The sequence below is a fragment of the Hemicordylus capensis genome, chromosome 1 (genome assembly GCF_027244095.1).
Source record: "Hemicordylus capensis ecotype Gifberg chromosome 1, rHemCap1.1.pri, whole genome shotgun sequence".
In the NCBI taxonomy this organism is placed as follows: domain Eukaryota; kingdom Metazoa; phylum Chordata; class Lepidosauria; order Squamata; family Cordylidae; genus Hemicordylus; species Hemicordylus capensis.
In genome coordinates, this window is record NC_069657.1 from 143,324,882 (window position 1) to 143,345,591 (window position 20,710).

The 20,710-nt window shown below is 46.3% G+C and overlaps 2 protein-coding genes across 2 annotated transcripts; one reads left to right on the top strand and one right to left on the bottom strand.

The window, feature by feature from the left end:
* Window positions 1-1,693: 1,693 nt before the first annotated feature.
* On the bottom strand, window positions 1,694-15,160 carry TMX2 (thioredoxin related transmembrane protein 2). Its single transcript, XM_053271312.1, has 8 exons — window positions 14,649-15,160; window positions 9,518-9,578; window positions 8,457-8,570; window positions 6,904-6,980; window positions 6,111-6,217; window positions 3,445-3,510; window positions 3,087-3,216; window positions 1,694-2,874 (listed from the first exon to the last, which is right to left on the bottom strand). Exons 1-8 carry the CDS (start codon window positions 14,835-14,837, stop codon window positions 2,728-2,730), a joined length of 891 nt encoding a protein of 296 aa, XP_053127287.1. The 5' UTR covers window positions 14,838-15,160; the 3' UTR covers window positions 1,694-2,727.
* On the top strand, window positions 14,917-19,931 carry MED19 (mediator complex subunit 19). The gene is made up of 5 exons (XM_053271325.1): window positions 14,917-15,453; window positions 16,871-17,127; window positions 19,004-19,100; window positions 19,223-19,317; window positions 19,516-19,931. Exons 1-5 carry the CDS (start codon window positions 15,249-15,251, stop codon window positions 19,582-19,584), a joined length of 723 nt encoding a protein of 240 aa, XP_053127300.1. The 5' UTR covers window positions 14,917-15,248; the 3' UTR covers window positions 19,585-19,931.
* Window positions 19,932-20,710: the final 779 nt, after the last annotated feature.

Here is a 20,710-nt window from a genome sequence, read left to right on the forward strand (position 1 = left end):
ATTTATTATATTTATACACTGGCCCAAACTTCCGTGTCTGGGCGGCTTACATCAACATATTACGCTTATTAATTACAATAGTATAGAACTGTTTAAGCTCTCATGGTCAGTCTTTTTCTGACCAAAAGGAGAAACAAGATATATGTATATCCAGCTGTTTGGAACTTTGGTACTGAATGACAGCATTCATGTAAGTTTTTTTTTAATACTAGAGTTTTATATATATTATATAATTTGAACACATGTGTTATGATTTTAATTTCAGTTTTAAATTGGTCATTTTATAAGTATCCATATCACACTGTATTTGGTTATTTACTGTAGATGTGAATAGCTAATTGAACCCAACACTGCGAGACTGAACTCATAATCTTCAAGCAACTGAGGAAGACCAATAGAGGGACAAAAGGAGTCTGGCTTCAACTTAAAGATACATGGACTGTCTCTTTGGTATATCCAAGGATATACTACCAATTGTTTGGGCAATACTAGGATTTTTTTCATATGAAGACTATTAATTATTCTCTTTGTCTTGCTGGGAAAGATTGTATTGTATCTCCCGGAAAGACAATTAATGTTTTATGAACAATGAATTGAGCAGCTATTTTCAATTACGTAGAGGATTGGGACTGTTACATGCCCCTACCACAACTGGAGACATAATTGTTGATTTTGTACTTTTGTTAAAATTTATAGAGGATTGTTACTACACTATCTATCGAAGCTTTTGGTATCTTGGTGCATTTTGTAACTCACCCTGTGTGACAAGCATCTTAAAAACCAAGGTCACCCTCCACTGAACTCCCAATAAGTACATTTTCAGTAACTCACAGCTGATCATGTGGACCATCTGTTGGCTGTGTTCTTTGTTCTGTGATGGCTGATTCACCTATACAATGGCTGATTCACCTATACATCACTTAATATTGCAGCTGGCTTGTGATGTCAACTGTGGTGAAATGGCTCCTGACACCATCCCATACTGAGGCTCACTCACCTCCCAAATTAGACAAGTCTACAAATTTCCCTGAGGCAACTTATTTAGCAGGGGGAAAGTAACTGGCCCTGTCCACCCCCAGCACAGTTCCTCCATTGACTGTGGCTGGTGTCTATCTTGTGTTTTCTTTTAGATTGTGAACCCTTTGGGGACAGGGAGCCATCTTATTTATTTATTATTTATCTGTATAAACCACCTTAAGCCATTTTTGGAAGGGCGGTATAGAAATTGTAGTAGTAGTAGTAGTTGTTGTAATAATAATAATGTCCTGTTACAAGCTGAGAGACTACTTATCCTTCCCTCTCAGAGGCCATGGTGAACAATTTGCACCACTCCCTTAGAGTAGCCTTTTAGATTCCAATCCATATTTTCTTCTTCCATCCTTGTTCTATACCAGACACAGTTTTAGTCTTTCCATCTGTATTGTACATTCCAAAACAGTTAATCATGGTAGTTCCAGTTTCCCGACTACTCCTATGTGTTTGTATCTGCCTTAAGTGGCTGTGACAGACGATGGGTAGCAAGGCCCAAGTCAGCTAAGAATAGCAGAGTCCCCCTGAAATAAAGATGAGCACTAAAAGAGGACACAGGCTTAGGCCTAGGAACAGGAAATGCACAACCACCTTTTCGAACCAGAACCAGCTGAAGAGACACTAACAGTTAATCTCACAAAGTGAAGGCCCTGGAGAAGCAAGATATTCCCAAGTTTGTTTATTAGAGACAACCATCAAAGACCATTAATAGAAGCATGAAAATGCGCATGATGAAATGGAGCATGTTTCTATCTGTAATCCAACTCCGCAGATTAGAAATAGAGTAACATCAGCAACAACCACTCTACAAAGTTATCAATCTGTGTTTCATACAGTATAAGAGATGGATAGTAGAAACGGCTTCCCTTCTAGTCAGGTGTGAGTTAATAGCTGATGGACACGAGAACAAGAGGTCCTTTAGGGCTGCATGGCAGCCACTTACTCACTAACACAGCAGCATATTCAGGCTCCAACATCCCACTTCTGGGCATCAGCTGACTGGCACTTCAGGATTTAAAACCACCAACAGATGGGAAGAGACATGATTAGGACTACTAGCTATCACCAGTATAGAGGGTAAGAAGTGGCAAGTGATAGAAACCAGTCAATCATAGCTGTCTCTTCTCAGCCAGAAAAAGTATACTAAATGAGATGAGCTTAATAGGAATGAGATGTCAGAACTCTGGCAGGAGGGAAGGGAGTTGACCAAAAAGGTCAGTAAGATTTTCTACTGAACCAATGTGTGCGAACAGGAAATGGTGCCTCTTGGCCAATCCACCCCCTCCTGCAATTATGATGGAAGGCAGAGGATATATTATTGCTTCTCAGTGGTTCCTGCTCACTTGTAGAGAAGCTGGTAATCCTCTCACCCACATGTCCCAACATTTTCATAGTATCCAGCCTCCATTCAAAGGAGTAGGGGAAGGTATCCTCCTGCTGGTCTTAGTGCTCAAACGAGACCCAGCCACTGCTGCAAGAAAGATCAGCAACAAACATTCACAGCAACACATACAGAGCAAGTGGCCACCAGCAGACAGGCACTGAACCCAGGAGGACAGAGACTCCTCACCAATTCCACTCCTCTCCTAGCACCAGCACTGTTCGGTCAAGGCAGATTTTGGCTGGTGCCCCAAGAGAGATGTCAGGATGAGAATGAAGAGGAATAGGGAGCTAAAATGGAAGGGAGTATGGGCCAGTCTATTTGTCCTTCTTGCTCTCGCCATTGGGAAGCTCCGTCACAGCTGGGTTCTCTGAGGAGTCTTCAGAGTTCTCGTTGGACTGCTTGGACACTTTCTTGGCTCTCTGGTAGAGCTCATTCAGATTGAATTCCCGGATCACATTCTCCTGTGGCAGAAAGACAGAACAGCATTGCTTTGTGCCAGGATCATATCCTCAATCCCCAGCTTGATCAATGCAGTGCAAGACTGACCTCCTTGCACTGTCCACCCCTGTCACCATAACTGTGCCTAGGGGTGGGAGTGTCAGTATTACCTCCTTTGGGGGAGGGGGAGAGAGAGGCAGAAAGGACATAGTCTGGAACTTGAAAGATGGCATACCTCGGAAAAGGTCCACGAGACTGCTCGGCCCTTCTTATCAATCTGTGGCCGGCGCATCACCTCCTTTCCACCTTGGAAAAGGATTAAGGTGGGCAACTGCTTAGTGAGAGGAGAGGTGCTGACTTTGTACCTGTGGAAGGAGACAATAAGCATGATCCGAAAAAGGAGCATCTCCTCTTCCCAAACCTGCCCTGCATTCTTTAAAAAAAAAAAAAATGGAGAGAGAGAAACCCTTCATGCTACTACAGATCACAAGTAGTCAGAGAGGACCCATCAGGCTTGGCCTCCCCGAACTTCCCAATGCGGCCATCCAATTCCCAAGAAGTTCCTAAAGGAAAGGCTTCTTTGCTTTACTCACGTGGTGCTGACATCAGGATAGCGGCCTACATCCACCTTCCCAAAGTTCAGTCCTGTGCAGTTATATCTGGTGGAATGTTAACAATAGTTAGCAGGTACTAATAAAATGCTCACATTAATACACAAAGAACGCATCAGTGGGTGTCTTCAATTACAGTGCATCATTTCCTTCTCTTCCATGTACATCGGGGGGGGGGGCAGCGAGAGGAAAGTTGCCCCCCCACCCCAGATAGCCGGTTCCCATTGAATACAAAGGGGCATACTCCCAGGCAGTGTTCCCTCTAACAGGGATTCCCAGATGTTGACTACAACTCCCAGAATCCCCAGCTGCAATGGCTTTTGCTTGGGGATTATGGGAGTTGTAGTCAACAACACCTGGGAATCCCTGTTAGAGGAAACACTGCTCCCAGGGCAGGGGGTATTGGATTTCTGGTTTTGCCCTCCCCCCCGACCCAGAGAAAGTCCTACAGTGTCCCCCTCCTTCCAAGTTTGTTTCTAACTATTCCTGACTGAGCATCAACCCATAGAGAGACAATGGATTTTATTATGTTGAATTACAAAGCTCCCCACTTTTTTGCTTAAGCAGCAATATCCAAATGTAGCACCCCCTTGGATTAAAACCAAACATTCTGCACCAAGGCCACCTAGTGGCCATTACTGGAAGCAACAGGATGCCTCCAAAGAGTTCTGAAGAAAGAGAGAGCCCCACCAGAGGACCTCACAGCATCAGCTCCTGAAGAGAGCAGAGCACCAGCAGCTTGAGGGAAGATAGCTCTGTGTTTAATTCTTTATAAAATTATTCTCGAGAAAGCAGATCTGGCCACGGTTACCCACGCCTTAGTCACATCGTGGCTGGATTACTGTAATGCGCTCTATGTGGGGCTGCCCTTGAAGAATATCTGGAAACTGCAGTTAGTGCAAAATGCGGCAGCGAGGGTTTTATCCGGAGCTGCCCGTTGGGAACATATCACCCCCATTTTGAAAGAGCTGCACTGGCTGCCGGTTCGTTTCCTGGTCCAATTCAAGGTGCTGGTTTTGACCTTTAAAGCCCTAAACAGTTTGGGCCCGGGGTATTTGAGGGACCGCCTGCTCCCAAGGGTTGCTGCCCGCTTGACAAGCACATCTGAGGGGGCCCTGCTCCAGGTGCCGACAATGAGGGAGGCCCGGCTTTCGTGCACTCGGGACAGGGCCTTCTCTGTTGCTGCCCCTAGACTCTGGAATGCTCTCCCGGTGGCCATTCGTTCCTCAGACTCCATCATGGCTTTTAGAAAGCTTTTAAAGACTTGGCTTTTTACCCAGGCTTTTACATAATCGTTTTTACTGCTGCTTCTGTGTGTTTTTATCTGTTGTCTTGTTTTTTATGCTTGTTTGATATGCTTTTAGCTTGGTGTTTTTATTGCTTTTATTGTATGTTTTAATTTTTGTAAACTGCCTTGGGGTTTTCTTTTAATGAAAGGCGGTATAGAAATGTAAAAATAAATAAATAAAAATAAATAAAAGGTAATTTGTTATGGCTTTAGTATATAAGTAATTGTAAACCACTGGTATATAAACACAACAAATAAGTCTGTAGCCAAAACTTGGCTAAGAGCCATACAAGGTGAAACCCTCCCTTCAGTACCTCAGGATAGGAATAAGAAGTCTGTGCTTCAGTTCAGTGTCTGGCAGGACTACCAAAGTCTGCAGGGGAAGAGGCAGGGATAGGGAATGTCTGCTCCTAAGGGGTAGTGTTGCCTCTTGCCATTTCTAGCACTGACACAATAAGTGTCGCTCTACTTAATCTTGCCTGCCTGCAATTCAGGTGCATTCACCACCTGGTGAGTTTGAGCTTTTCTGTCCTAACTATAGCTGTAAGTGCTCAAAGGGTCTCCAGCCCTCTTCTTGAGCAATCCTCCCTGTGCCCAGTGGGACTGAACCTGTTGGCTGTGCTCAGTGGTTGCACACTTGGTATTTGTATGCAAGGAGCAGAGCGAAACACATGGTGAGTTGCCCCTAGACACACTGGAACCCTGAGTGACGAGAGTTCCAGATTTCATGGAGAAACCCACTGTGCAGTCAGCTATGCACCCCCCGCAATGCTAAAATGTACACTTGCCAACAAAGCGTGGGGAAAGAAGCATGACCTTGCTCTCCCCTTGAGAGCGTGGGACTCCATCAGCAACGTGTGGAGTTAAGAGGGAAAGGGATTGTAAGAAAAGAATGGCAAAAACTAATTGCTGCAGATTAAAATGTTAGCTCCGTTTGCATCTACCCCTCCTTCCTTGTGTCTTATTTTAAAAGAATGCCATCCACTCTTCCGAGCATTCACAATCCTTCTAAGAAGAGGCAGTGGGAGGGGTAGAGGAGAGCGCTGAAAAGTGCAAGTTTGGTTCTCTCATTCAAGTGGTGGGGCTCAGGATGTGCCCAACAGAGATCTGATGTGAAGATATTTTATTCAAGCATGATGTAAGTATTACATGAAGCAGGTGAATGTGGCTGGCACTGCCCCTTACCCCCAGCCACCCTTGTGATTGGCTCCCAGCTGGTGGGTCCCAAGTTTCTAGTTCAGCCAACTAAAGAAGTTCACAAGCTCGATATCTGCACACCCCTGTCCTATGGTACTGGCCACCAAGGGTGCCTCAGACCCAAGAGAGAGATCTCTTCTTTAATAAAGAGTAAGCCACTTACTTAAGTGACAAGTCAGCATAGATGGGAGCAAATGACTGACACTCATTGGACCAGTTAGCAAAGAATTCCACAATCCAGGTTACCCGCTTGTCTCGTGCGAGTTCCTCCTGCAAAAGAGTGACCACGCTGCCATCATAGGTCTCACACAAATGTGTATATGATACCCCAAGAGAACCAAAAGGAACCAGAAAGCTAACCTTCTATCATGAGGCAGGACCATCCATACACCACTCCCCACACAATCAGTTCTCACAATCCAACACACACAAAGTTCCAGCAACTGAGAGCAAGTACAACACAAAGAGATACCTGCAGGGCAAGTAGCTCCATGTGACTTGAGCAAGTGGCCATATATGACAGAACATGTTCATACTTTGGTGCCTACAGATACCTTCCTGTGTTTAACATCAGCTGGCAAATCCTTGCTCTGAAGATAAATCTTGAGGAGCTCAAAGCAAGGCTTTTTCTGTATTCCCTTCTTGCATCAAATTTGACTCCCAGGGAAACTCTCTTTGCTCAGGCTTTCAGATTGAAATGTTCATGTGCATTTCTGTGTGCCTTCTAGGATTTTTTTGGTCAGTACCTTGAGTACAAAAAAGTGGAAGGCTACTTATTATGTATGTCTTTAAAGTACACATACACAGTGGTACTCCCAGACCCCGGGTTCCTCCAGTGGGCCAGAGCACAGCTAAGAGGAGGCCACATCAACTTGGTCAAACAAGCCACTTTACCCAGTTTATCAGTTTTATCCAGAGAGAATAAATGGTGTGTCTGGAGAGGATAAAATACTCACATCTATGGTTTTATCACTGAAATATTTGATGTATTCAGGACCCAGGTACAGAGGTGGCTTGCAGGTCATCACAAACACTGAAAATGCAAACACCAAAAAGGACTTAACACTATGCTGGAATGACACAGAATTCTCAAAGATCCTTTCAGAGGTCATAATCACCCACTGGCATAAACAAAGATTCCTCAGACCAAAAGACCTTGGGATATTGTCAATCAGGACATTCCAAAAACAGAACAGGGGAAAAAAATGTTCTCTGGTAACTCAGAACTGATGTGTAGGAGATGGAAAGGCAGAGCAATGTTTGTTTGTAGCTTTATTTCAGTATATGACCAGAACAAAAAAGCAGCAGCGATACAACTGAAATTAACATAAATTAATATTAACATGAAGTTAAAAATATCCACTAGTCCATAACCAGCTAAATTATAACTGACTAATCAGTAATATCCAACCTAAACATATCTTGTTTAATCTTACAAACTGCAGCATTAAATTTTGCAACTTTAACATAAATTTCCCAATTTAGACCAGAAAGTAAGGCAAAAACGTCCAAGGTATAAGGCTATGAATGGAGCAATGAGTGACCGCCCCCCCCCATAATTCTCTATAAAGGGGACAGTTCAAGAGAACATGCTCCATAGTTTCAATAGCACTACAGCCACAAGGGGAGATTCTCTCATGAAAAGGAATTTTCCTGTATCTCCCAGGTAATATTGCTGTGGGCAAAGCATTACACCTCACTAAGGTATAGGCTCTTCTATGACTGGGAGTGGTTAAAATATGCAAGCGAGTTCAAAGCCCACTTTAGTCCTATATCTGTCGCAGAGCAAATGGCATCATCAGCATACAGAAGAGCCAAAATGTGTCTACTGGCAATCTTAGGAGAGTGGAAATCTCACACAGGGCAATGTTTTGAAAAAACAAACTACTGAGAGATGATGGAGCGAGAGGGAGCGGGCCTCACAGAATGCACCCCGGCACCAGGCCACATGCAGCTGCAGCCACATGCACACTTCCTGTCATCCCAAACTGATAACAGGGGCAGGTATATGCTGGTCCCAGACTCAGGCCATGCACAGGACTGGCCCCAGCAGGGAAGGGCTCCAGCTGAGGCAGGGTAGCATGCCTCGCATCTCCCGACACATGTGCAGAGTTATTTAATGGAAGGCTGGTCGCTGATGAGGGCTAGCAATAGATGAGAGCTGACGAGGCGGAAGCAGCTCTGTGAGTCTGGAAGGAGCAGAGACTACCAGCACAGGGAGAAGGGGGACAAGGTGCAAGCAATCTCCCCTCTCCTGTAACTGATCTCTGAGGCCATGGGTGGAGGGGGGGATCTCTGCGGCCATTGGTCAGCAGAGCCTCAGCAGACCCAGGAGCTTCACACAAACCAAAAAACCTGTCTTGGTCTTCACCCAGCCTTTGTCAGCCTCCTGTCTAGGATTCTCATGCACACAGCTCAGAGCCACAAGATCCAAGCTCAACTCTGAATCTGAAGTCCAATTACTCCTGCAGAAATGACACCATTTCAACCACCGCCCCAGAGGTCTCACCTATACAGAGAGTGAGGTAGAGCAGCCCCATCCGGATATCAAGGCGGAAGAAAAGGATGACATTGGCGACTTTGCTGAACATGAAAATATTCCCCACATGCTGGTCCACAGTAACTAAAAAAAGAGGAGCAGAGTTCAGTACTGCATCTGTGTCACTGCTGGGTGAACCCCCAAAGACGGTGTTTGGAGCATCACTGTTTTTAAGAACACCACAATTTGGAGAAGCTCTCTCTGCAAGGCAATTTATTTTGCAGAGGCTACTTTGAGTATGCATTTACATGGCTACTTTTCAAAGAATGTGGAAACCACAATCAATGGAACTTCTTTTTCACACGAGTGCTGTGCTCTATTTATGCTTTATTATTTTGTAGCTTATAGCATTTGCATTGGGTTTCTGAATTTAATACACAATACAAATATGTGGGTGGATCTACTGAGTTTCTTTCCCCCGTGCCTATAGGTTATTCCCATTTGGCAGATCCTTTTTCTACCAGCTCTCCTCTCAATCTCTGTGCCTGTGCCCCCACCCTCTATTATCACCTCTAGATGTTCTTCACTTAACCTCCTCCTCCCTGCCATAACACAACAAGGCTTGACACATGAAAGCTTTGCCCCCTGGCCTCCGTATCTTTATATGACTGATAAGCTAGAGAACACAAAAGAAACAGGGGTCACCTTTGAGAGCCACTCCTTCAGTAGGAATGCTTACAACTATAAAGGAGCTATTGTGGCAGAGGGGCCAGCTCCTACCAGCATTCAGCCTAGAGCCTTTCAAATCTCTGGATACCTTCCAGTTTCTGTACAGATTTACTGTATGGTGATGACTTCCTACCACAGACTCCCTCATTCACACAAACATGCACCCTGTCCCATACCAGCTATTTGCTTCAGTTCAACTGATTTGACTATATCAGTAGTCTAAGATTTCTCCATTAATGCAGAAGCCAGCTCTGACTTCTCCTGACCATTTCAGAAGTGGCCAGCCCCATGTTGGCAAACTCTCTCTGGTGCAGGAGTGAGCTTTACACTAGGAAAACGTAAGGAGAACAAGCACTACTCACTGGATCTGCGGTTCTTCATCATCACAATGGCACTGAGGAACATAAGGATCTCCACCTCTCGCTGGAAGAGACAAGGCAACAAATGACAACACAGCAAGGGAATGAGGGCCTGCTTGCCCATAAGAGAAGTGTCACAGTTATCCCCGTATCAGATATATCACCCCTTTAAGTTTCAAGGAGCCACAAAGCAGGTAGATGGATGATGAAAGCTTTCGATGTGCTCATGAAGCCAGTAACCTTTACGTAGTTACCATATAGTAAATCTAGTAAGAATCAGCTTTCTCTTATACATTTAATAAAGCACATTAAGGCAGTTCTTGACAAACTTCCTTTGGATCTAGGAGCCAAACCAAAAATATAGGGCTCATCTTTCAGTGACTCTCTAAAATAACATTTCATTCACCCAAAGTTCAAATCATTGGGATTTCAGGAGATTTCTATATTTTGTACAGACCCCATAATTTTTTGCAGATGATCTAGATGGGAGAACCAATGCAGGGGCAGGCTTGTGCCTAAAGGCCCCCAAACAGGCTCATTCTTCTGACTTTCTGTACAGAGCTTATCTGCATAAACAATGGCAGGCACACAAAGAGGCTGGGGGGGGGGGAACTCTATACTGGATGTGCTCCCCATCCCCCGCTGGACTGCCCAACACACTTTCCTTCACCTTGATAGGTCATCTGCAGAGGGCTCCCATTGTTTTAGCTGTTACATGTATACATCAAATTTTAAAAGCCCAAACATTTCAAGCTCATTTGGGTTTTTCAGTACTACAAACATGAGCAGGAGGCAGCAAGTAAGGCAGGGACGAGCAGCAACCTCCTCCTCCTGCTGCTTGCATCTGTCCATCCATGGTAATCACTCAATCCCATTGGCCAGCCCTGCAGACAGGTGCGTCCTATTAAGAAATGATGGCAGGAATTCAGGTCATACTCAGCTCACTGCATGACTACTTCTGCCACAAAGAGCAGCGCTCTGTCCAATTCCTCACTCAGTAGCCCCATGGATCAGAAGAGTCCTTTTCCTTGAGTGCTGATCACATTGAACTGCCATTTTTGCTCCTGTAGGAAGCAAACCTGCCTTTTCTCATTCCATTGCTCTTAAAGTGTACATTCTGTACATTTCCACTCACACTCCAAGCAGCTGAGGTTGAGCTCCTGTCTGGACAACTACAGATACTTGCCTCCAAATCTTGTTTAAAAGGTGCAAACAGCCCTTTGCATACCACTGGAAGTGGGTGGGATTTCTTTCTTTCTCACTTTCTCTCTCTTATGTCATATAAGCAAAGGCACACTCAAATGCAGTAACCTATTCCAGCCACCGTGACTGCTATGCACTACTACATGTCCAAGGCTGCTAGCTCCCTCCTCATCTCAGTCTGTAAGGTGCAGATGTAAACAGTTTTCTATCCTTGCTAGGGGTGTGCAATTCGGGAATTCGGTGATTCGGTTCGGGACCCGAACCGAATCACCCCTGTTCTGTTTTGTGCCTGAATATGGGCCACCCGAATCACCCGTGATTCGGTTTGGATTCGGATTTAATCCGAATCGATTCGGGGGTAAAAAATGGGCCCAGGGGCAAAATTTTGGGGTGGGGTGGTAGTGCCCAATGGGTGGAGTCTACCACCCCAATTTCAGGGGAATTGGTCAAAGGGCTGATTTTTGGGGAATTTTTGAAGTTTTAGTGACTTTGGGGCAGTTCGGGGGCATAGCATGGGATCTGGGCAAAAGGAGTGGGGTCGGGTGGTAGTGCCTAATGGGTGCAGGCTAACACCCCAATTTAAGGGGGATTGGGCAAAGGGGTGATTTTTGGGGAATTTCTGAAGTTTTCATGTCTTTGGGGCAGAAAGTGGGGCCTGGGGCAGAATAGTGGGGTGGGGTGGTAGTGCCTAATGGGTGGAGGCTACCACCCCAATTTCAGGGGGATTGGACAAAGGGCTGATTTTTTGAGAATTTTTGAAGTTTTAGTTAATTTGGGGCAGTTTGGGGGCAGAAAGTGGATCTGCCCCAAAAGAGTGGGGTAGGGTGGTAGTTCCTAATGGGTGGAGGCTACCACCACAATTTCAGGGGAATTGGGCAGAGGGCTGATTTTTTGGGAATATTTGAAGTTTTGGTGTCTTTGGGGCAGATTGGGGGCAGAAAGTAGATCTGCCCCAAAGGAGTGGGGTGGGCTGGTAGATAGTGCCTAATGGGTGGAGGCTACCACCCGTCCCCAATTTGAGAGTGATTGGGCAGAGGGGTGAATTTTGGTGAATTTCTGAGGTTTGTCTTCATAAGGTGAAGTGTGCTAAATTGATTACTTCCTCATATTCATAGTAGTAGAGAGTGTGAAAAAGTGAAAGTGGGGTCATGAGAGTTGTCTAATTGAAAAAAATCTCATTTGCTATGATAGAATGAGAATTCACACCTCAGAAGTTTTTTCCTCCACCCATTAGGCACTATCTACCAGCCCACCCCACTCCTTTGGGGCAGATCCACTTTCTGCCCCCAATCTGCCCCAAAGTCACCAAAACTTCAAATATTCCCCAAAAATCAGCCCTCTGCCCAATCCCCCTGAAATTGTGGTGGTAGCCTCCACCCCATTAGGAACTACCACCCCACCCCACTCTTTTGGGGCAGATCCACTTTCTGCCCCCAAACTGCCCCAAAGTCACTAAAACTTCAAAAATTCTCAAAAAATCAGCCCTTTGTCCAATCCCCCTGAAATTGGGGTGGTAGTCTCCACCCATTAGGCACTACCACCCTACCCCACTATTCTGCCCCAGGTTGCCCCAAAGACATGAAAACTTCAGAAATTCCTCAAAAATCACCCCTTTGCCCAATCCCCCTGAAATTGGGGTGTTAGCCTGCACCCATTAGGCACTACCACCCCACCCCACTCCTTTTGCCCAGATCCCATGCTATGCCCCCGAACTGCCCCCAAATCACTAAAACTTCAAAAAATCCCCCCAAATCAGCCATGAGCCGAATCACCCGAATTTTTCAGCCCCGAAATTCGGGTGATTCGGCTCGGCCCCGAAAAATATCGGGGGACATCGGGGGTGATTCGGTTCAGCCCCGAATCACCCGAAATTGCTCGTTTCGGGCACAGATCGTTCTGTGCCCGAAATTTTTTGCACATCCCTAATCCTTGCCCCCAGGAATTAGGGTCGATGATCTATCGAGGAGGAGCCAAGGGGCACTGCCAGGGACTGGAAGCTTTGTGGGTTATGCAAAAGAAATCAGAATGTAGAGAACTCAAACTCAGTTGCTTGGGAAGGGTGTGAGCACAAGATATACGCTTTAATGGGTGGGAGGAAAGCTGGCAGCTTGTGAGGCTTCTTGCAGCAGCACAAATGATGGATCAATGTGATTGGTACATAAAGGAAATAATCTTTTTGATCTGTGAAAAGATATGAGGAGAAGGAAGCAATCTGCCCCTGCCTTGCTCACCACCACCTGCTTGTGTCTGTCCATCACCTGGCTCAGGCACCATGGTGAACTGGCACCTGGAATTTGTCAAGCCCTGTGTTAAAGGCTTGTGTGAATACCCTTTTGAACTGGTACACTATTCATGCAGGATGGCCTACTCAGGCAGCATTCCTTTTCCACTGAAGCAGCCAGTATAGTTCCACATAAATATTCTGTTCCAATATTAAAACTGTTTTATTATTATTAATTTGATTTCTATACCACCCTTCCAAAAATGGCTCATGGCGGTTTACACAGAGAAATAAACAAATAAGATGAATAAGTTTTAAGAGACATTTCTCAGCAGCTGTGTGTCTGTTGCAGCAAAAGCAAAGTTTACAGCATCTTAAAGACTAAAGGGATTACTGTGTGCATTTGATGCAGTGTTCTCTAAAACACAAAACCTTGTACCACAATAAATCTGCCTTTGCTTTAACTGTAAGACATTTATATTACCTGCCACATGCAAAACTCATAACATGAATCAGCCCAGGTGCTGCTAGAACTTGTGCATGACTATGTATTCATCTTGCAACTTATAGCAGGAGTCCCCACACCCTAGTTACTGCTTATCAGTTAAAGAGCCACATGAAGTGATATCCAGAAAAGTCCCAATAGAACCTTTACCCCCACTCCCTGCTTTGAGCCACTACACCCTACTCCAAGTCCTAAGCATATGAAAGTTTGAAATATGGCTCCACCACTTCCCTCCAAGAAGTGTGTATGTCCTTGTTCAGTCATTTCCACCAGACTGCAGCAGAAGGCAAGGAGAAACAGCTAGCCCCCTCCATTGGCCTGGAGGACAGTGTAACTAGGCCTATGTACTCTAAAGCTATTTGTGGCATTGACACTTTTTGTAAGGTGCCTTGTGAGGCCTTTATGCCTAAAAGGAAGGGTATTAGTTGCTTAAATAAATAAGCAAATAAATAAAAAGATGACCTGTGATTTTTCCTTTATTTCCCATCCCCTCATGAGATCTTAAACAAAATGGTATGAGGTTTTGTGACAAGGTTTCCAAATTGATCAGAAGGCTCCAGTGGTGGACACAGGAGAGAAACTAACCTCTTAGTTTCTAAGATGGGGGAATACAACTTTCCTTCTCCATATTCACCTCTTGGCACATATGAGCATCTGGTGGAGATTTTTTGTTTTTATTTATGCTGCAAGCCACATTGGGCCTTTGTTGAAAAAACAGCATGTAAGTTAACAGACGGTATAAGATAGCTCTATTAAAGTCAAACCATCTAGCTCAGTATTGTCTACACAGGAGTTCCAAACCTCTGGTACTCCAGATGTTGCTGAACTACAATTCACATCACCCCAGCCACAATTTACTGTGGCTGGGGATGACGGGAGTTGTAGTTCAACAACATCTGGGAACCCCTGGTGCTCACTGACTGGCAAAGGGTCACCAAGGTTTGGGGCAGGAGTCTTTCCCAGCCCTACCTGGAGATGCATGCCAGGGCTTGAGCCTGGGACCTTCTGCATGCCAGGCAGAAGGCTCCATCACCGAGCAACGGACCCCGCTCGCTAAATGCCTGCGGGCAGGTCGGGGAAGCGTTTTTCAGACAAGCCACTACCAGCGACGCATCCGAAAAAGATCGTGCTGGGATGGAGCCTGTGCGAGTAGGAGGAGAAGGAGAACAGGCAGGCGAGTGGGCAGGTGCCGGCCAGGGTCTCACCCAGTCGAAGTCGCAGGGGTTTCCATCCTCGCGCTGGCTGGGTAGTCCGTGACATAACGGCGGCACCTTCCGCACCAGCAGGAAGGCAGCCGAGAGCAGCAGCGAGAGAGGGTAGTAGGGCTGAGCTAGCCAGCGGCAGAGCCCTGGTACCGAGTAGATCAGAGCAAGCAACGGAGCGAGCACCGCCATCTTCACCTCACACTGACCGAGCTCCGGCACGGAGCTACTATCACTCTCCGGGTTCAGCAGCTTGCTTCAGGGCTCACTGGCCAACACCAACGTCGCTCAAAGAAAAGGCGGCGCTATAGAGACAAAGCAGACTCCCATTGGCCAACTTCAGAATCACTATTGGCTACTCGGAATACAAACAAGTCACTTTCTTTTATCTCTGTCGCTTTTTATTATACGTAATCCATCCCTCCTGCAAATACTCTACTAAAGACCGCGTCAACCAGCCAATCGGAATAGGGATGAACTTCCAATGAAGCCAGCCAATCATAAGTAGGGGAGGACTGACCGCTGGCCAATGAAAACAAGGCCAATAGAAGGGATCACTAAACTACGAAGCCTACGGGAGGAGATTGCGCAAAGCACGCCGGGATGATGGAGAATTTTTCTGCTCTCTTCGGAGGAACAGATCCTCCTCCGCCTTCTGCAGCTGCCGCGCTAGGCTTTGGCCCAGGAAAACCAAGCGGGCCTGGGACTGGGCCACCCCCGGTGCCTGCGGTGACTCCTGCCGGAGAGGAAGCGGCGCGGAAGGCAGCAGCCGCCAGCGGCCCTTTTTACCTAATGCGCGAGTTACCAGGTAGCGGCCATTGGGGGCGGGCTTTCTGGGTCCCTTAGCCAACTGGAATTATGGGGCGGGTGTTGCGTGTTGGCCAATGCAGTTTGGAAAAAATGTCTGCGTCACAGGGATGTTGTCCAGTAAAGCAGCTCAGGTGCGCCCGAAGAGCACTTTCCTCGCCTCTGCGGGAATTTAGTCCCGCCAACAGTCGAAGCTGGCAACTTGGCGGAAGCGTAGTTTGCAGTGATAGAGATTGATAAGCAGCTGTTCGGGCCAATAAGAAGCCAGACAACCCTGGGGAGGCGGGGTCATGTCGAGTGGTAAAGGGCCCGGAACGGAAGTCTCCTGAGTTCTTTGATGGGGCAACTCGGGGCTCGAATCCCATTGAGTAGAATGACTCCCAAGTGGGGATGCTGAGGTGTGCATTTCGGGGACCGGTTGGGATTCCACTCCTTTCCCCTTCTATTGGTCCTGGATGTTCCATAGGGCCCTTCGGCTCTCACTACTTGGTGCATTTTCAGCATTTCTTTTTGACTACCAAGAATGTCTGTCTGTCGTCTATGAAAAAGTGTTGACTTGAGGAGGGAGTCAGAGTACGAAACTGTTCCAATAGCGTATCTCATCTAAGTACATAACTCAGCCTGATCTTGTAGCCTCCCTCATTATAGTATGCCTCACTAAGCTGAGTAGGACTTACTCCTACTCAGTGTTCCCTCTAAAAGAGATTCTCAGATGTTGACTACAACTCCCATAATCCCCAAGCAAAAGCCATTGCAGATGGGGATCCTGGGAGTTGTAGTCAACAACGTCTGGGGATCTCTCTTAGAGGGCACACTGTTCTTACTCGGCTCAATGAGGTATATGTTCAAGTAAGTGTAAATAGGATTACAACCTCAAAGAATAAGCTTCACTGAAAGAAGTTTGCCACTTGTGGATTAATGAGTGGTAACCTTTGGGTTATGTCCATTTGTTCTTTCAGTTATGTCCATTTGTTTGTACTAATGGGTGTAATGGGTAATCTGTGCATCCTGTACAGTTAATTGTGGGAGAAGGAGACTTTGAGGCAAAATGTCTCAATTGCCAATCACATATGCTGCTACTGCTTATTTTCTTGTTTCACCAATGTGTGGGTGATATCCAGAAATATATCATCTCTTATCTTCCACCACCTCTCTGTTGTAAAGCATAGGCTCTTTTGTAGAGACTGCAAGCCTGAATATACTGGAACCCAGAGGATTTGGGAATTGTATTAATGCCAGGTAAAGGTTGCAGAACAGGTGGCAGAAAAAGCTTTGTTTTATGTCTGGATAAAGTAGTTGGTTACTAATGATGTTTATACCCAACTTGGGAGTCTTCCTTACCTGACATGATCAGCTTCTGAATTGTTACTTTGAACAAGGCCCTCGGCTATATTGCAGTGTTCTTTGTTTCCTTACAGGCACCACTGAACTAACAGGGAGCACCAACCTGATCACCCACTACAACCTGGAACATGCCTACAACAAATTTTGTGGCAAAAAGGTGAAGGAAAAGCTCAGCAACTTCCTGCCTGACCTGCCAGGGATGATAGACTTGCCAGGCTCTCATGACAACAGCAGTCTGCGTTCTCTCATTGAGAAGCCCCCGATCTGTGGAAGCTCTTTCAATCCCATCACTGGCACCATGCTAACAGGCTTTCGTCTCCATGCTGGCCCGGTGAGTTAAGGGGCAGGGTTGGAGAGGAATTAAGGGTGGGGTGGGGGAGGGACTGCTTTAACTATCAATGGGGAAAGAGACAGTGGCATTCTGGCTGAATATGCCTGAGCTGGAAAACCTAAATGTTCTACACACTGGGTGAAGCTGTGATGAGGCTTGAGAGGGAGTATAAATTCACATTAGATGCTGCATGAATCGTGGTGTACTGGGATATGGTTTTGAGTCCATTGCCATTGGGTCCGTCTTCCTTGCTGAATTTGCAGTAGTGAGTAGCTGAAGCTAGGGAGAGAACCCAGGTAGGAGGTGACAGAAAGCTGTTACAGAAAGAAGTACCACCCGGGGGTGGGGGCTCTGCTCCTGAATTGCAAAGCAGCTGTTTAGCAAAAGGTTAATTTATCCTTGATAACTTCCCCACTTTATTGATGGTATAACAGATGGGGAGTATTAGAATGGTGACCCCTTTTGTCAAGTCCCCTCTCCCCCTTGTTGTCGTGAGTAACCCCTAGATCAGGAGTTCTCAACCTGTGGTCCTCCAGATATTGCTGAACTACAACTCCCATAATCCCCAGCCACAACAAATTGTAGCTCGAGATGATGGCAGCAGTATTTCCTCTTAAGCTTTGTGCATGTGCACGTGTACATAGCTTATTTGATGTAGGCTTAGTTGATATGAGATCACTCAGGTTGAATCAGCAAGGCTCCATTCTGAATGCACTTCACGCACACACTGCCTTGATACTGCCTCCCAGAACAAAACCTGTGCACAGATGAAAATCATTAGAAGAAACACTGGATGGGAGTTGTCGTTCAGCAACATTTGGAGGACCATAGGTTGGGAATATAAGAACAGCCCTGCTGGATCAGGCCCAAAGCCCATCTAGTCCAGCATCCTTTTCTCCACAGTGACCCATCAGATGCCTCTGAGAAGCCCACAAGCAAGAGGTGAGAGCATGCCCTCTCTCTTGCTGTTGCTCCCCTGCAACTGGTATTTAGGGGCATCTTGCCTCAGAGGCTGGAGATGGCCTATAGCCACCAGACTAGTAGCCATAGATAGACTTCCTCCCCATGAACCCCTGCCCTAGATCAAGCTTGTAAAAGGTACTGCCCTTGGCTGTCCTTTCAAGATTGTGAATCCGAAGCAGAGGCTGAGCCAGCTCTCATGGCATGTCAAAGACGCTGCCAAGTAAATGGCTAATTTATTTATTTAAAATATTTATTCCCCGCTCCTCCAGTACACTACTGCTCGGGGTGGCTGCATCTTATCAGCAATACCTTCTCTGTGCCCCAGAGTGTCCCTGAGATAGGTATGACACATGCTTAGCATCGAGGTGCCTGAACCTACAGTAGTTTCTAAATGGGTTAGACTCTGCAATGCTGTTTCCAAGAAGTTGGGGCCTGGCAGGGAGCACAGCTCAGTAGATTAAGAATTGCTACACTCCTTGACCCAAAGAAACCTCAAGGCTTCTGAGCTGGCAGTAGACCCACGTGCTGAGCTAAACAAACCTAGTCAGAACTTGCCCCTCTGACATTTTGAAAGGGAACATCAGTGGGACCAGGTCACCAAAAGGACTAAGGCTCTTCCTTTGAGTGACTGCACCTGTGGCCAGCATTCTCTCTAATTTTTTTTCATCTGTGTGCAGAATGAGTTTTGTTCTAGGCAGCAGTATTGAGGCAGTGTGTGCACACATGCAATTAGAGTAGGGCCTTCCTGATTCAGCCTGAGCAGGATCTAAAATTAACTGAGCAGACATCAAAAAAAAGTGTGAGCATGCGCACATGTGTATGCCTTAGAGGGAACACTGCCTGGGGCTATCCTCTGCAACAACAGTCAGATGTGGTGTTTACTGTTCTGATGTGTCTCTTTGTGCTATCTCAGCTGCCAGAGCAGTGCCGCTTGATGCACATCCAGCCGCCTAAGAAAAAAAACAAGCACAAACACAAGCAGAGCCGTACCCAGGATCCTGTCCCTCCAGGTAAGAGGCTGCTTCTTCTGGCTTTCTGGCTGAATCCACAGTCCCAGTAACCTAAGCCACCACAACTCCCCTCCCACCCATTGGGAGTGCCTGCTTCAATTGCTGTGCCTTTCTTCTGGCAGAAACACCCTCAGATTCTGACCACAAGAAGAAGAAGAAGAAGAAAGAGGATGATCCTGAACGAAAAAGAAAGAAGAAAGAAAAGAAGAAAAAGAAGGTGAGTTGCTGGGAAGAATCTTATCATTCTCAGTATGTGTAGCTTCCTGTTCAAGAGAATTAGAGAAACTAGGAATTCTGTTCACACTTTGACATTAGGTCTTAAGCCTGTTCTCATGGCTCTTGCTTTTGCATTAACTTTGAAGTTTCCAGCTTCCTTATGACTGTCTGTCACTATCTCTCCCCACCCCGCACCCAGAACCGGCATAGCCCTGAACACCCAGGCATGGGCAGCTCTCAAGCCAGTAGCAGCAGCAGCCTTCGGTAGAGTCCAGCCAGAGACTGCGTGGGGAGAACTCTCTGGGAAAGGGATTTGCTGAGAGGACAAGCAATAATGGGGCACCCACTGCTGACTCATACTTTGCCTTCACATTACGGAGCAACATGTAGAAGAAGACCTCTGAGTGGAACTTCTGGGACTCCATTTGGTCTCTCCCTGTCTTGAAGAAACACAGACTTTGCTTGGGACAAGACACAGGATGGTGTGTCTATGTGGGAGTCCTGCCTACTTTGCTTTTGTTGTTGTACAAAACTAACTTGACTGAGTTGGGATGTCTTTCCGTCTCGCGTTTTAATTAAAACTCTATTGGAGAAGCTGCTAATGGTTTGAAGGAATCCAGACTTTGGAGCCTCCTTTTGCCCATGTGTCATAGATTCCAAGCAACTCTGTATTCATCTGCAGTTAACAGATGATGAGCAGGTACTCTCTCAAAGCGTTGTCTTAGTTGTGGGGCATGCCTGAAGCTAGTAGATGGGTTAATAATCTGACTATAAAGAGCTGTTCTGAATGGCTAAGCTTGTTCTAAATGGGAGGAGAAAAACTGGACATCAAAGTGCAGATGAGCAAATACAAGGTTGGATTTCACTTTCCAAGGATTAACCTATTTTTGATAGAGAACGGACCATATTCTAACACTTAAGAATCAAGAAGCTGGGGTGTGTGTGTGTGTGTAGGAAAGAATTGTGTGTTCGCTGTAGCTTTGCAGTTCTTCTCCAAAAGTTCTCATTAGGTAAAATAGCTGTGCATGGCCAGGGTCAGAGGAGTAGGAGCTGTTCAATACTTGCCTTCCCATTTCTCTATTTAGAACCTTCCTTCCTTGTCTGTCTATTCAGATTGCCCCAGAGAGAGGAGATACAGGCACCTTTTTATCTTTTAAGACACAAGCAGTTCAGAAGGGGAACAATCTTGAGCAGATGGATTTCTTGGGAACAAAAGGGTGAAACAGCTCCCTTTTTTCTTTCATCTCAGAAACCCTCTACCTATGCTTTGCCTGCTGAGCGAGCCAGTAGAGACAGTGGCGTAACGGGGGGAAACGGCGCCCAGGGCAAGCTCTGCCCCTGAAATTGTGCCCCCCAAGACCCCACATACCTGCGCCGGCACCCCCTGAGCATGG

Excerpts from the sequence above, each read along its gene's own strand:
- TMX2 (XM_053271312.1), bottom strand. The coding sequence starts at position 14,837 with ATGGCGGTGCTCGCTCCGTTGCTTGCTCTGATCTACTCGGTACCAGGG. Across the intron at positions 8,571-9,517 it reads GATGAAGAACCGCAGATCCA|TTACTGTGGACCAGCATGTG; the intron begins GTGAGTAGTGCT and ends CTCTTTTTTTAG. Across the intron at positions 3,217-3,444 it reads TATCCTGATGTCAGCACCAC|GTACAAAGTCAGCACCTCTC; the intron begins GTGAGTAAAGCA and ends CTCCTTCCACAG.
- MED19 (XM_053271325.1), top strand. The coding sequence starts at position 15,249 with ATGATGGAGAATTTTTCTGCTCTCTTCGGAGGAACAGATCCTCCTCCG. Across the intron at positions 17,128-19,003 it reads TTCGTCTCCATGCTGGCCCG|CTGCCAGAGCAGTGCCGCTT; the intron begins GTGAGTTAAGGG and ends GTGCTATCTCAG. Across the intron at positions 19,318-19,515 it reads AAGAAAAGAAGAAAAAGAAG|AACCGGCATAGCCCTGAACA; the intron begins GTGAGTTGCTGG and ends CCCCGCACCCAG.